General features: G+C 38.7%; 1 protein-coding gene across 2 annotated transcripts in view; it reads right to left on the bottom strand.

The window, feature by feature from the left end:
* DPH6 (diphthamine biosynthesis 6) overlaps positions 1 to 16,192 on the bottom strand; it is a 435,665-nt gene that overhangs the window by 272,333 nt on the left and 147,140 nt on the right. For both annotated transcript variants that reach the window (XM_075065492.1, XM_075065493.1), the window contains exon 5: positions 14,950 to 15,068. In XM_075065492.1, coding sequence (XP_074921593.1) covers positions 14,950 to 15,068 — 119 coding nt within the window. The remainder of the gene's footprint in view (positions 1 to 14,949; positions 15,069 to 16,192) is intronic.

The raw sequence follows: 16,192 nt of genomic DNA, 5'->3' as shown, positions 1-16,192 counted from the left end.
AATATATTCTAAGGCTATGTTAAAATCTGTGAAAATGCAATGTCATTGTGCTTTCAATTTCTATGTATAGCTTCATTTTATCTAACAAGTTTTATTTTTCTTAGGAAAAATACGTATTTCCTTTGCAGTTTCATTCCGTTTAGAAGTGATCCTTTCCAATGAAATCTATATGGGGAGTGGATATAAACTGTGGTTTAACACAGGCTTTAAGAACCAGATGAATTTACAGTACCTTCAGAACCAGTCACTTGCAAATTGTGATTCTCTAGTGGTATACATTAAATCTAGGAAAGCTCTCATAATCAGTCAAATGCAATTACCAATCCTGTTTCTACTATCAATGTAAAGAACTATCAATATTTATATATAATCATAAATCAGAACCCAACTTAACTTTAACTATTTGGTATTTCTTTTTCCTTAAAGAAAGGTATAGATTACTTTAGAGTCTCATAACAATTCAGATAGAAGCAGAAGAATATATTATAAATCCTTACTACATGTTATTTAATCACATCATACAGATTTTTTCTCAGTGTGACCAGCTCTGAAGAAAGCTGGATGGATGGATAAACCCATGACCAGTCCCAAACCCTGGATAACTACACAGAATTAAGAAATTAATTAGGAGGAAGAACCATAATTTGCAGAGCTGACATCTATTTTACTCTGCTTGCATGTATCAACGGGAAGCAATTACGATTCAATTAAAATATTCAATTTTATTACTTTACTGACTGACCTTGAAGTTAATGCCTGTTTTATTTAATTGCATCATCTATGAATAAATGTTAACCCTAGAATGTTATGCCCCATTATTTTCAATGCATTTTTCAACTCCTCAATTGAATTATATCAGTTAATTTATTATTTGCTGTCAAGAAAGCAAGAGAGGCTTTATTTCTTTGAGATAGTCCAGTATATGATGAGAGAAATATCATGAAAGATTTGATAATGCTGTTTTTAACAGCGCCCAGTAAAATGAATTGTGCACTCATCTCAACTTTTGTGGCCAAGACTTTTATTGTAAAATCAGTATGCGGTAGTACAAATGGTGTAATCACTTCAAGAAGCAATTTCTAGCCCATCTGTAATTCCTGATAAATTCATTGACAAGAACTGAATATCTTCTTGCATTAGTCAGCAAGGACTGCAGAGTAATCTTTTGTTAATATCCACTTTGAACAATGCCACAAGACAACTGCTAGAATTAACTGCAACATTGTAAAAGGACTTATACCGAAATTTACCAAATTTCAATCCTCACACTGTTGTGCAAAAAAATGCGTAAAATGTACAGATGACCACTAAGCATTTCAGAAGTGAAAAGTCAGAGTGCATTACATGACTGCAAAATATATTTTAAATTGTTCATTTTGTTCACACATACAAGCATACCATAAAGTCTTAAAATTAAATCCACACTCTTGTAGATACATTTTATGATATCATTAAAAAAAACCCTCAAGGCTCTGTTTTCATAACATGATGTTCACTTAACACAACAGAAAATGCAGCAACTCATTATATCTATGAAAACATAGTTTGAATAAGATCTTCTCTTGTATGCATGTTTTGGAATTTAAGTGACTATATGCTTTTAATTGAAATATTTTAATAGGCTAAATCCCAACTTTTTTCCCTTTATTTCAACAAAGAATAATCCTAAAAGAAAATCAAAGTACCATATGTACTTGATCATAAGCCGGTTCGTTATAAGATGACCCCCCCACAAGATGGATAAGTAAAAATGGAAAATTTGTATGACCCTATACAATTTGTAAGACAATTGTATGACCCTATAAAATTTGTAAGACAACCCTATAATTCAGGGGTCAGCAAACATTGGCTCCTGGGCCATCAGGATAAGCCACTGATGGGCCGAAATGGTTTGTTTACCTCAAGCATCTGCAGGCACGGAGGTAAACCTAAGTAAACAAAGTGTCCCGGCACGCCAGCTGCTTACCCTGATGGGTCGGGACAGCAACTGCTGGGGAAATTATTTTGGGGGGAGAAACTGGGGGTCAGGGGAGTAACCCCTGTGACCACCCTCCACATGACCCCACCCCTGGCCCAGGACCCTCACATTCTCCTCATTCCATTCCTTCCCACCTTATCTAGGGAGGGCCAGGGGAAGATGTCTCTGGCCTGGCTGGAGCTGCTCCAGCAGCCTGGACAGCTTGGCCGCAGCATGTTCCAGCAGACTGGACCAGGAGGCATGGCCGCAGCATGCTCCAGCGGGCCAGGTGGCGTGGCCACAGCATGCTTTGGGGGGCGAGGCTGAGGAACCCGGCTGCAGCCCCAGAGTTGCAGCTGCTTCAGAGGCTGGGGGAAGAGCTGCATGGCCAGAAGTGGAGAGACTCTGCCCCTGCCTCTTCCTTTCTCTCTCTGCTGGCTGTGCTGCCTCTCCTTGTTCCCTCTGTTCGGGGGAAGGGCTGTGTCCCACCTCTCCCTCTCTATACCGTTCAAACGATGACTCCCTTCTCTGGTGCTTCCCTTTTTTACTAAAAAAATTTGGCTCATGAACGAGTATATACGGTAAGTCTTATTTATTGCTTCCAGTGAATAGTCTGCTGTGCAATTCTTGTAATAAATCACACTGTGACAGATTCTAATCCCAGATGCATGGGATTATAGATACCCCATTGCAAACAACCCATTCTGATCCAATTATTTTTTTGTTGTTTTTTTTTCAAATTATAGAGAAGCAATACGTGCTCCATAGCTAAGGATAAAGCTGATTTCCTTTTCATTGCCTGATATTCCAATCCTTCCTATCTGTGTTCCCCCTGCACCCCTCAAAAATACATCTCCCTGAAATTTGACATGCTACAACACATTGGGATAAAATTTCTCTGGGAAGCTTGGAAAATAATTTTATAGCTATGGTATTTAAAATTTTCTACTACCATTGCCTTTTGAAAAACATTCCCACATTTTTTTAATCCATCATATTCTCTAAATATCCTTGGTTTGTTTGACCTTGCTGTGAAATTCCTTTTACTGTTGGAAGGGTTAGCGATAGACCTACCAAGATGCAGAAGATAGGGATCACACTTGTGAGATAAGGTAGGCAGGGAAGGGGTTTACCTCGAGTTCATTAGAGAGGGTTTCAAATGAAATTGAGGAGAAAAAGGATATAGAAAAAGTGATGGAAAATTCATGAGAAGAAAAATAATCTTTCTCAACATCTTTTTTCAGTTCAGGAAGAAAACAGTCCAGTGAGGAGGAACTGGGAAACTAACCATCTAGCTTACACAGAAGAATGGATGGGGAACAAAAGACTGGGAGGACCACATGGAAGGGTGATTGGAACTGTTCTCATACTTGGAATGAAGGATCACAGGACTAGTCATTCAAAATATGTATGACACATTCTGGGCTTGACCTTGCTCCCACTCAAGTCAACAGAAAAATTCCCACTGGTTTTAATGGAGCAGAATGAAGCCTTTAGTAAATAATATAAAACCAATTAGCATATCTCCAACAGAATATTTCCATTTCCAAAGAAAACAAGAATTTAAGAACATGAGAACGGCCCTAATGGATCAGACCAAAGTTCCACCTAGCCCAGTATCCAGTCTTCTGACAGTGGCCAATGCCAAGTGCCCCAGAGGGAATGAACAGAACAGGTAATCATCAAGTGATCCATCCTCTCTCACCCATTCCCAGACTCTGGCAAACACAGGCTAGGGATGCCATTCCTGTCCATCCTGGCTAATAGCCACTGATGGACCTAACCTCCATGAACGTATCAAGTTCTTTTTTTAACCCTGTCATAGTTTTGGCCTTCACAACATCTTCTGGCAAGGAGTTCCATAGGTTGACTGTGTGTTGTGTGAAAAAATATGTCCTTCTATTTGTTTTAAACCTGCTGCCTAGTAATTTCATTTCAAGATCCCTAATTCTTATGTTATGAGACTCAGTAAATAACACTTCCTTATTTATTTTCTCCACACCAGTTATGATTTTATAGACCTCTATCATATCCCCCCTTAGTCATCTTTTCCAAGCTGAAAAGTCCCAGTCTTTTTAATCTCTCCTCATATGGCAGTGTAGCAATGCATGACTCATTCCTGCGGCACCTCCTGCTGGTCATCCTGGGAATTAGCTCTCCAGCCTCCGGAGCGCTCTCTGCTTGCAAATGTCCCACTTGCTGCTGGCTCTCATGTACCTCCCGGACTCCAGTGCCCTTTTCCTTGGGGTTCTGCCTCAGCAGTACCCTTGCAGATCTGGGTCTCCCCTCACAGGGGAACCCCCAACTTTCTATCCCCACCTCGCCTCAGACTGTGGCTACTTCCAGTCTCCATATAGTCCATGCTCATTGCAGCAGATTGCAATGTACAAGCCATTCATCACAGGCAAAGGGGGGGGGGGCTGGACCTGCTGCCTTTGCCTACCCTGGGCTGCACCTCTGCAACCCCAGTACCCTTCCTCGCTTTTAGCAAGGTCTGCAGTCTGGGGGTTTTCCAGGCTGGAGCTCCCCAGCTTCTCTCACCTTCCCCCAGCCCTGCTACATTCTAGGTACCCGGCTCAGCTCCCCAGCAGTGAGGCCCGTCTCTCTCAACAGCTAGAGAGAGACTTCCTTAGCTCCAACCTAGCAGCTCCTTCATAGGGCCAGCTGTGGCCTGATTGGGGCATGGTCTCAGCTGAGGCTGCTTCCCCAATCAGCCGTGCCTACTGACTCCCCAGGACAGCCTTTTCCCTGGGCTGCTTCTACCCCCTCAGGGCTGGAGCGGGTGACCACCCCACTACAGGGAGCCATTCCATACCCCTTATCATTTTTGTTGCCCTTTTCTGAACCTTTTCCAATTCCAATATATCTTTTTGAGATGGGGCGACCACATCTGCATGCTGTATTCAAGATGTGGGCGTAACATGGATTTATATAGATTTATATATATTCCTTTCTTAATGATTTCCAACGTTCTGTTTGCTTTTTTGAGTGCCACTGCACAATGAGTGGATGTTTTCACAGAACTATCCACAATGACTCCAAGATCTCTTTCTTGAGTGGCAACAGCTAATTTAGACCCCAGCATTTTATATATAGATAAAGTTAACATTAGTTGGGTGGTATAATGTGAGCAAGTTGATATATAATGAAAGGCTATGTAACAATGATGAGTGGGATGGATTCCCTGACATTTAATTTCCGAAAATATAAACTTTTTTTAAATGTTGATTTTTTGTAAATATATATAAAGGGGGAAGGTGCAAGAATATGTTAGCTCCATTAAAATATATCTTCCACCTTGATTCTTTTTTAATTATTGTATAATATAATTTAATAAACTTAATTCGACTGTGTTCTTCTACGGGATAATGTACCCAAGTGCCAGAATTATGCCAAGGCTGAATGTAGACATTCCAGAACTCTTCTAATGATAGGTGGTCAAGCTAAATATAACTGTCCTCTTCTAGGCTAGTTCAGCTTTATACTTTCCAGGTTAATCCAGTTCTAAAGAAACTTTTCAAAAGTTAATATAATATTTCTAAACTAGAATAAAATCTGATATCAAATTTCAGAATTCTAGCTGGTAAAAGATCCTAAAACTCTTCATATTAACAGATTGAATTTTATCTTTACTCTCTAATGAGTCTTTGGAACATCAAAGCTAATTTTGTTACAGTTACATCGAGGATTTCAAAGCCAATTTAGCCTGACCATGTAGGTAAAGGAAACCTCTCTAAAAAGTGTAACTCTTTGAAGAAATTTTTGATTGTTTCATCAACTGACAATACAACATTTTTTCAGGAAAATATTTTTTAAAGCATTAAAATGTTTATGGTTTAGAAAAAGGTTGTAGGGAAATTTTATTTAGTACTGGCTAGCTCTGTATGTCATCCATTTCCTGTGCTCCCATCAAACAAAACAAAATTCAATACAGTACATGCTGCAGTTCATCAGGGAGCAGGTTGGGAAAATATGGTTAAAACAAAAACTTGTATATTGGTAGGCTATAATCAGTTTTACTCAGTCATCGCAAAAGCTGACTAAAACCTTAAAAGACCTTCTGACTGGTGGGGCTGGTAGTAGTAACTATTGTTAAGATTGTCTGACATTTCCCATTATAAGACCCCCATTTTCAGATATTTATAACTTTGGCAACCTTTTAACTGTTTGGCAAGGACTCCATGCTGGGTGTCTGCCTTAATCTAAGTTTGTTTGTTTTTTCTGAAATTTCAGCCAAAACAATTTGTACATGTCAGAGAACAAGGTTGGGAAAAATGAAGTAATTTTCCCTATGTAAAAAAATTCTGTCATTCTTTTCTTTGAAAAGTTCTAGCACTCTCATGCCTTGGAGCAGTGATTTTAAATTTGGCAGAGGAGAGGCCATTGTATCAGAGACATGCCTTTCGCCAGCTCAGTGAAAATTGATCCAAATCTGGCTAATTTATAAGCTTTTCGAAAGTCACAATTTGTACACGCTCAGTATAAAATTCTTTAATTTTAGCAATTTAAATCTGCAAAGATTGCACTGACGATGCTCAAGCTCTTCTCTGAGTTCCTAGTGCTGACCAGACTGTGTATGTGTCATCTCCACAGAGCAACTGACCATGCTCATTCTGACTTTCAGTGTATTAGCTGCTCTGTGCTGGGCAATGAAACAGAGAGCAGTGAGCCTATATCTTCTGTGCTCTCAATGATGACACCAGGAGTAGGAAGCTCCCGTATTTTAATAGAGGGAAGGGAAAGGAGTAGATTTGGACTCTATCTGTCAAGACTGGGGCTGGGGAGGGTGGCAAGGGAATAAAACTGAGACTGGCTGGGGAAGGAGACTAGGACTAAAGCTGGGAAGGGGTTGAGGGGAAGTTGGGAATATTTAGACAAGGATACCGAGACTCTAAGAGGGGAGGCTGGAACTGGGAGCCAGTGAGGAAAACAGACCCTTGCCTCATTCAGTGCACAGGATGGAGTCTGTTAATGAGCAGCTACTCAATATTCTGTTTATCCTAATTGTTCAGTGTGTGACCCCAAGGTTTACATATTGAACCCTGCTCTGAAGGCAGAATTATTAATTTACTGGGTTTTTCTATGGTGCTCATCACTATGATATCTGAATGATTCACAAACATCTATTAATTTATTTTCACACGACCTCTGTGAGGTGAGAGGGTGGCATTATTCCAATTTTACATATGGGGAACTGAGAAACTGTAAGTCAAAAGTATCCAATAATTTTGGATGTCGTATTTGAGACTCCTATGATCCGTTTTTTCAGAGTACTTAGCATTAGATAGCACTTTATAAATTCAGCTAGCCCCCTTTGACTTCAGTGGCAATTAAGTGCTTAGAACTTTTGCAAATCAGACACCAGGCTCAAAGAAACCAAGGAATACTCCATTAGTGACTCCCTGTAAAGAATCAGGTTTAACAGACCTGCTGAGCATCACACAGGAACTCTGTGGCAGAGGCAGAGAGAGCATCCAGTTCTCCAAAGCAGCATTAAATTACTTTAACCATGAAAATGTTCTCTCTCTTTCTGCAGTTCTCTGCTTTAGTCACTACACACTTTCCAATTTCTGCAACAAATAAGACAAGTGGTCAATAGAACACAAAACCCTCATTCATCCTTAGAGGAAGTCCACCCTGTGCTCTGAATGAGGCAGTGGGTCTGTGGAAAAAACAGTATGTGATCATGTAATTAAAGTCTATACCAGGGATTGGCAACGTTTGGCACGTGGCCTGCCAGGGTAAGCCCCCTGGCGGGCCGGGCCAGTTTGTTTACCTGCCGAGTCCACAGGTTCGGTCAATCGCAGCTCCCACTGGCCACAGTTCGCCGCTCCAGGCCAATGGGGGTGCGGGAAGCTGCAGACAGCACAAGACTTTAATGTGGGTAAAACGAGGGATGTGATGCGGCAAGTAAACAAACTGGCCCGGCCCGGCCCCCCACATTAAAAAAAATGTTACAATTGTTTCACAGAGAAGTTTTAGCATCTCTATACTTTGGACCAGGAAATTAAAATTTGGCAGGGGTAAGGGGAGTAGATGTTACCCAACTGTTAAGGATATTCCTTTTACTATTCCTATGAAAACCCACCCAAATTATAAACCTGTGAAAAATCACAGTTTGCACATGCTTAGTAGAGACTTGTTAGCGATTGGCAGATAAATTCTCTGAAGATACAAACTGCTCAGAGGTGCTCCATCCTCTCACAGAGTAAATATACCAGCTGGACTACGCATGCACAGTCTTCACAGAGCGACTGAACATGCTCCAGCCTAGTATTGCCGGGGGCTGAGAGCAAGACTTTCCCTACAATTCCTCCTTCAAGCAGCCTGCGGTTGTTGAGGTGCTAAGCACCAGAACTGGGACGAGGGAGACTGTATATGTATCAGCTGCCTTTGTTTTACCCATCTCTGCCTAAGAGTTGTCAACGCCTCTAGTAAAATATCTGCAGACAGACAGTGTGTGACCAGGAAGTCTCTGGTTACCAGTCTCCAGAACACTGGTCAATACCTGTCTCTCTATTAACATAGGCCAATAATTCCAAAAATAGGAACCAAAAGTCAGGCTACTAAATCTACATTTAACCACCTAAAATAAGTGAGCTGATTTTCCCAAGTGCTGAGCACACAGTCACTCTCACTGAGGCACAAATGGTCAACTACAAAACCCAAGGCGTGGAATGAAATGAAATGAAGTCTACAAACTTTTTGGTATAAGGTATAAGGTTTCTTGGCTACTCTCCTCCATTAACCCTTCCACCTCCACATCTACAACTGCTACCTCAAGTGCCTCTCCTCCAACTTCATCCCAGATCCCTTCTAGTACTGCCTCTGCCCCCTTCAGTCCACTAAAACTTCTCTCGCTAAGAGCATGAAGGCTAAATCCAGGACCTCGCTTCCTTCACACTCTAACTTCCCTGCTGCTTTTGATTATCTCCATTATTCTCTCCTTGACAATCTTTGTTTACCTGAGCCTTTGTGACTCTGATGTCTCCTTTTCCATTTCAAACTTCTCTGATCATTATTTTTAGCATCCTTTTCTCATTCTCTGCTCGATCCGTAGCCCCCTTCTCCCATGTCATCCTTTCCTTGGATGATCTCATCTGTTCATTTGGTTTCAACTACCAACTCTATGGTGATGACTCAAAAATCTACCTTTCTATCCCTTGCCTGTCTCCTTCCATTCAACCTGCCTTTTGGACATCTCAGCCTCCCTCTCAGACATCTTATGTCACCCCCTCTCTTTGAATCAAGTTTCTCCTTTCCTTCAAGGCCCTTCACAGCTTGTCTCTCCCCACTTACCAACTCTTTTTCTCATCACACCATCATCCTTGAATCCCTTGCTAGCTTTGACTGTGTTTTTTGCCTCCTGATCCCACAGCCACCTTTTCACTTTCCATGCTGAGCCCTATGTATGGAATGGGAATATCTGTAATAGGGCAAAATGGCTCCTGGTACCTCAAGAGCCATGACCCCTCTGATAGTACAGGACAAATAAGTGACAGAGAGCTTGCTTTCTTTCTTTTTTGTTATTGTTAAATGATGTGAGTTGTATAGCTACCTGAACTCAGCACGCAAATGCATTAAGGAAACATGTCTGAAGCAAAAAGGTCAAATACATTTACATTCCATAGGGTATGAGCAGATTATGGAAGCTTTGCTCAAAAATGTAATTACTATAGTATGTGCTGGTTAGGAAACAAACAAGGTTTTTAAGGAGAGAAAAAAAGGAGTAACATGATAGCCATTCCTAAAGTGCATGCCAGGCATCCACTTGATTTACCAACTGTGTCAACAGTACAACGAATACAATCATAAAAACGAGTTACAAGCCTTCAGATTTCTGTGTAAGAAAATCATTTAGGCTAACTTTGTTGAAGAAGGGTCTTTTTAACAGATGTTTAAAGACCATGTTTGAGAATGTCTTATCTTATTTCCAAGAGAATAGTTAATCATTAAAATCTTGTACTTGGTGATACATAAGAACATTATTTTCCATTTTATCTTCTATTTAAAATTATGATAAATGAAAGCAGTATTTTTCCCATTAGTAAAAACAAACAGTATTGAAAGTAAAGCCTGTAAATGTTGTCATAAACTCTATTAAAGCTCTGGTGACTACCTCAGAAAAAGCAATGGAAAAACAACTTAAAATAATTTTAACTGGCTAAGAAAGAATATCCTGTTCTTTAGTTTTAACATAATGTGAAAAAGTGCTTGTATTTACAGTGGAGTCTGGAGGACTATGAAGGGATCTAATATTGATTTTTTTTATCTGTTTCCCTTCTCCTCCTCTTTCCTTTCGTTTATTAACACTCACTGGTCAAATAATCATGTCTTTAAATTGTCTGGAAAAATCAGACAGCAAATGTTTAGGAGAAGAGATTGTCTTCCACTGTGTTCTGATAGCACCTAGCATGAAGCCCCACCCCTCAATCCTGATTCAGGGAACAGATTTTCAAAACTACTCAGAAATGACAACTTGAGCACAATTTTTAAAAGAATCCCATTCCCATTTAACTGAATGAGGCAGATTTTCAAAAACACTTCAACAGTCAGAAGCTCCCACTTATGTATCTAAATGAGAGCTATTGGGTGCTTTGGGTAAAAATCCTAGTTCCTCCGAAGTCAATGGGAGTTTTGCCATTGCCTTCAATGGGGCCAGGATTGCCTTTCGTGCAATACTGCAATGGAAATAAATAATCAATATTCTCTGCTTCCATTATTCCCAAACAAATAAATAGAGTTACAATATATTTTCTTTTATAAAGTCTAATAAAAGGGCGAGGATTTAGAAATATTATTTACCATGGGAAGCTGAGAGACCTGCCTTCTTAGCTGAATGCTTCTCTTATTTGACCTAACGATTACAATTTATTATTCAGAGGTTTAATCTTACAATAGATAATTATTATACTGTAAGAGAACAGGAAGGAACTGCAATGTATAAATTGACTGAAGTAATATATATTAAACCCATAAAAGCTAGAAATTTTGGCTTTGGAATTCTGATTTGGATGAAAATATTGAATAAGCCATTTTTTCTTGGATCCTCAAGCAAACAATCTGTACTAGTCCTTAATAAAATGTATTGAAGATTAATAGACTTTCAGAAGATTATTGTTAAAATATTGGGAAAAGCTAACAGCTCTGAAGTTAAGTCAATTTAACTGTAAATAAGACATTAAAATAATTCAAATGATATAGAAAAACTCAAATTTATCATTCCATTATTTAATATATCATTGTAGCTGGGGGTTACAGATAACGTTTGACTTGGGTCATATAAACTAGTCTGCTGTAATCAGACTAAATATAAATGTTATCTTCATATTATCCTTGATGGTGAGAAATCATTATAGATCATACTGGGAGGTGGGGGAATCCCCAAAGATGTACTCTCCCTGCTGCTCTGGAGTGGAAGTAAACTATCACAGGAACATCTAATATGCTGCCCAATGTGCCAGCATAACTAATTTAGTTTAAGACCTGTTGCAGATGGAATCTTAAGTTAACTTGAGAAATCATATTATATGCACGGACAGGGAATCATTTAGGTACAGATTCTGACACGGTTACTCAAGCTGAATAGTACTTTAACCCACAAATGACCTAACTGAAGTCTAGTGTGAGTGAGGGGATCAAAATCAGGCCTTTCATGATTATGCTGACCCTTTATTATGCTCTGTTTCATCTGCTTCCTTTGGACAATTGACAATTGATATAGCAGGATCTTGTGGTAAAGGAACCTATATGACAGGGGTAGGCAACCTATGGCACGCATGGCGAAGGCGGCACATGAGCTGATTTTCAATGGCACTCACACTGCCTGGAGCCTGGCCACCGGTCCAGGGAGATCTGCACTTTAATTTAATTTTAAATGAAACTTCTTAAACATTTTAAAAACCGTATTTACCTTACATACAACAATAGTTTAGTTATATATTATAGACTTATAGAAAAAGACTTTCTAAAAACATTAAAATGTATTACTGGCACGCAAAACCTTAAATTAGTGTGATTAAATAAAGACTCGGCACAGCACTTTTGAAAGGCTGCCGACCCCTGCTATATGATAAAGGCAGCTATTACTAGCTATTTTTCAGCTAATACTGGCTAACCTGTATCATTTAAATTTGCTAATGTGGAAATACTTTAGGGAAAAACTCATCACAGTTACTGTTTTGTAGACAGCGCTAGGCACTACAAAGAAGGTGCTGGAGATAAATTTGTTTAAACAATTTTCTGCTATTCCTAGTCAAATCTGCTCAGAGTTATTGGATGTTTATCTCCTATTATTGGCACCTCTGAAACATACTCACTTTAAGTTTTGGCCTTGGGACAAACCGAAACTGACTAATATATAACGGAAGGGACATGAAAATACATTATGTATGGTGCTGGTAACAGTCTTCCTGTTACACGTAAGTGAAAGTATTTGGTCTCCCATCATTTGGAGCAGCACACTATTCCAGGATGGAAAACTCTTGCTGCTGACAAGGCTAACTATTTGTAAAGGTGGATTTAAGGAAATGTACTAAATTAATGCTCATTTACTTGTATAATTATGTGCTGTCTACATAAACCATAAAAAGCCTTTTACCTTTCCAAAATTAGCACCAAGTTAATGGAAAACAGGACACGGGAGGGTGTGTGGGTATGCCAATGCTGATGAATGTCAAGCTCAAGTTACCTGACTTGCTTGTTGTTTTAACATCTGTACAGTATACCATCTAATGCATCACCTCTCAGACTTTAAAATCTGTTATTTTAAATACATTCATAGCAATTTGGCTTAAAAGCACCTTTGATTATTAAGCTAAAAGGCAAGTAGGTAACCTGTATCTTTAGCTTCTTTGCCACCTGATATGTTAAACAGCCTTCATACCTTAAACTTACTTTAATAAAGCATGCAATTATTAAAGCATTGCAGAATGGCCCCAAAGCAGGCAGGCTCCATTAAATTTGCTTATATCTAATTATGACTGCCTGAGGCAGGTGAGAAATTGAATCTGATAAGATCTTTCTTTTTACCTTAACTAAAAAAAAAAAAAGCAGCAGTGATTTTCTATCTAATTACTATCTACAACTATTTACGGTATTTGCTCTTTAAATGAACACTTCACAAAGCATTCTTTGTGCACTAACCAGTCAATTCTAACTTTTTAAAAGCATCTGAGATACAAAAGACAAGTTTATCTTGCTTCAGGGATGATACAGGTCACCAACGATGTCACCCCTGCAGTCACTTTCTGAATCACTTACCACTTTTTAAATGGATTTTGGTTTATGAACTAAAAGTTATTTTGATTCTAAACAATTTGTAAGAAGTACTGAATTGTCATACAATTTAAGAGAACTGCTTATGAGCAAAGCAAATGAAACAAAGTTCAGTTGGTGACATACAATTACTTAGTTCTGAAAAAGCATATTAGTTAATCTTATTCTTTTGTCTCACACTAAGATAAGTGCTGTAAAAATACAAGCAACATCCCTTCTCTGTTTGCTGTACATGAGCTGGAAACTTACTTTCTTTTAAATAAAAGATCTTGAGCTTTTTTTCTTTATTTAAAGACAGGGAAGAAGTGAGACAATTAATTCCTATATATTGTACCCGATCACTCCCACCAGAGGAGAAAATGCTGAGAGTGAATGACAAAGTTTTGTGTTTCTAGTCATTTTAATAATGCTAGCAGTATTGAAAGATCCACTGAGAACAATGAAATGAGACCATACTAGTAAGTGCTGTAAAACTAAAGTGTTCTGACAAGGGAAACCCAGCTGGAGCTGAAAGGACTTCAACAAATTAAATAAATAAATAAATAAAAATTTAAAAAAAAAAAAAAAGTGATAGCAGTTTCAAGCCAGGCTATGAATAAACAACTAAAGTTACTCTACATAACCCTTAAACAATATTACACCACAATATTACCCCTTTGTTTTTCAAAAAAAGGTATTTAAAGAAGTAGAAAAAGGCATTAGACACAATGTGAAAGTGTCACATATATGCTGAATGTAAGACCTGTCACACACCAAGTTATACGACACAATTTATCAGATATATATTTTTATCCACCCATGTAGAACTGACTCTTTTCTATTATACTAGCCATTCTTCGGTCTAATGACCCACAAAACCTTAGTGACCCCAAAAGAAAAAGGGGGGTTTGTCACTTTTATTCTTAAACCCTAATCTGATACTTTCACATTAAAAACTGCTTCGAATCCTATAATTTGGAAATGTTGTAGTGTGCCATTAATAAGGTTCTCATCTGCTTCTGTATGGATACAGAACACGTGCCACTCAATAAAGCTTTCTTTAATAGTCCACTAGGGTACATCTTTTGTCTTTGCAAACAGTCAGATCATCTTTTGTAATGGCTTGCTTCAATATAAAAGTCACGCTCTAAACCATTGCCAATGAAAGTCAAAGGATATGTTGATTCTGAACTCTGATTTACTCAAACAACTAAACTATAACTGTCATTCTTTCAAAAATATCAGTGACATACCACCTAGTGTGTGCTATCAGCTTCACAAATTTAAAGACTGCTGTTATACAAGTTCTTTAAGTCCCAATATAAATGTTGGATGTTAATTTGTTAATTCTTTGTTAAATCTTTCTGAACCCATCTCTAGCCATCAGTTTGTATTCCCTATGAATGACAGTACTGTGGACCATTGTATTATATATGTATGTATACTGGGAGGGGGAAATAACTGAAGGAATTTAATGACTAAGCTACAAAAATCTATTGTGTATATTATGTGTTATTTATAGGTTCCATTAATTGTTCAGACATATTGTCATAGTCTGGCAATACTCATTTTAAAATCTATCCTTCTTCACCTCTTCATATTATTGTTTCTCACCTTAAATTACAAAAGAGAGTTTTTGTTTTCTTTTTCCTTGCTATGCTTTTGCAGTTGCTCATTAATAAATTAAGTTTACCAAAGTGTTAACATACAGCATTGTTCATAATCTGGATACCTACCAAAAGCTGCTACTTTTATGATGATGGCTTGAATGTTAGATGATATCATTTCTTTGAGCAAAGCTTCCTGGTTTCGACGCCAAAGGTAAGCTAAAGGCTGCAGATTAAGCCTCTTACACCTTTTTGAAAGAAAAATAAAGACAAATCATTGGGTGAATTTCAAATATTATGCTCTTTTACAAGGAAAAATGTGTTCAACAATAAACGTAACACATTTCTTGGGTGTCCTACTATTAAACGTGTATGTTTTCTAAACCTTTAATATTTTATCATAATGAATGTATTAAAAACGTTATCTTTTACAGAGTACAATGTGTATGTGTACTGTATGAGAAAAGAAAACTAAACAACCTGAATCTGATTTTAATTGTACCTGTCTAAATCACTGATGTTAATAATGTTACACTGGTAATGTAAGTATAAACAAGGGCAAAATTAAGCCCCAAAACTTCATACACACATAACCCCATATCAGTCCAGAAGACGGTATATTTCTCTCCACAATATTAAGGACAACACTGCTTATCTGTGTAATGCACAGAGCAGATCGCCACTGCATATTCTAAATTTGTTATACATTGGGATCAACTAGATTGCCACTTACAGAATGAGTACAGAATCTGTACTAGAGATACAAAATGCCAATCCCAGGAGACTAGTTTCACCTGCTGCACTTACACTTGTTTGATATATGCTCTTTAAATTGCATTTGTATTTATCACATTAGACGATCACTAATTCACACTACTGACAGGGAGAGACCCATTGCAAAATAGTAAATTTGGTGAATTAGTGAGAAAGTGGATAAAAACAAAAATAAAGCAAGGGGACTTTGTCCATTATGGCCCAAACCTAGCAAACACAAACAAGTGGATAACCTTACTCACATGAGCAGTCCTATTAAAACAATAGAAAAGACGGTTACTCACCTTTGTAACTGTTGTTCTTCGAGATGTGTTGCTCATATTCATTCCAAGTAGGTGTGCGCGCGCCACGTGCACGCCCGTCGGAAGAATCCTCCCCCAGCAACACCCGGCGGGTCGGCAGGCGCCCCCCGGCGTGGCGCCCCCGCGGCACCGCATATATGCCCCTGCCGACCCGGCCGCTCCTCAGTTCCTTCTTACCGCCCGTGTCGGTCGTTGGAACGTGGAGTGCGGCTTAGCTGACCTCCACATCCCTAGCGTTTCACCCGTTCTACATAGTTCTTAGTTAGTTAGTGTTGTTTGGTAGTTGTTAATAGTTA

The sequence above is a fragment of the Chelonoidis abingdonii genome, chromosome 4 (assembly GCF_003597395.2).
Source record: "Chelonoidis abingdonii isolate Lonesome George chromosome 4, CheloAbing_2.0, whole genome shotgun sequence".
Classification (NCBI taxonomy): domain Eukaryota; kingdom Metazoa; phylum Chordata; order Testudines; family Testudinidae; genus Chelonoidis; species Chelonoidis abingdonii.
Note: the sequence above shows the minus strand (reverse complement) of the source record. Positions and strands in the feature narration are given on the sequence as shown.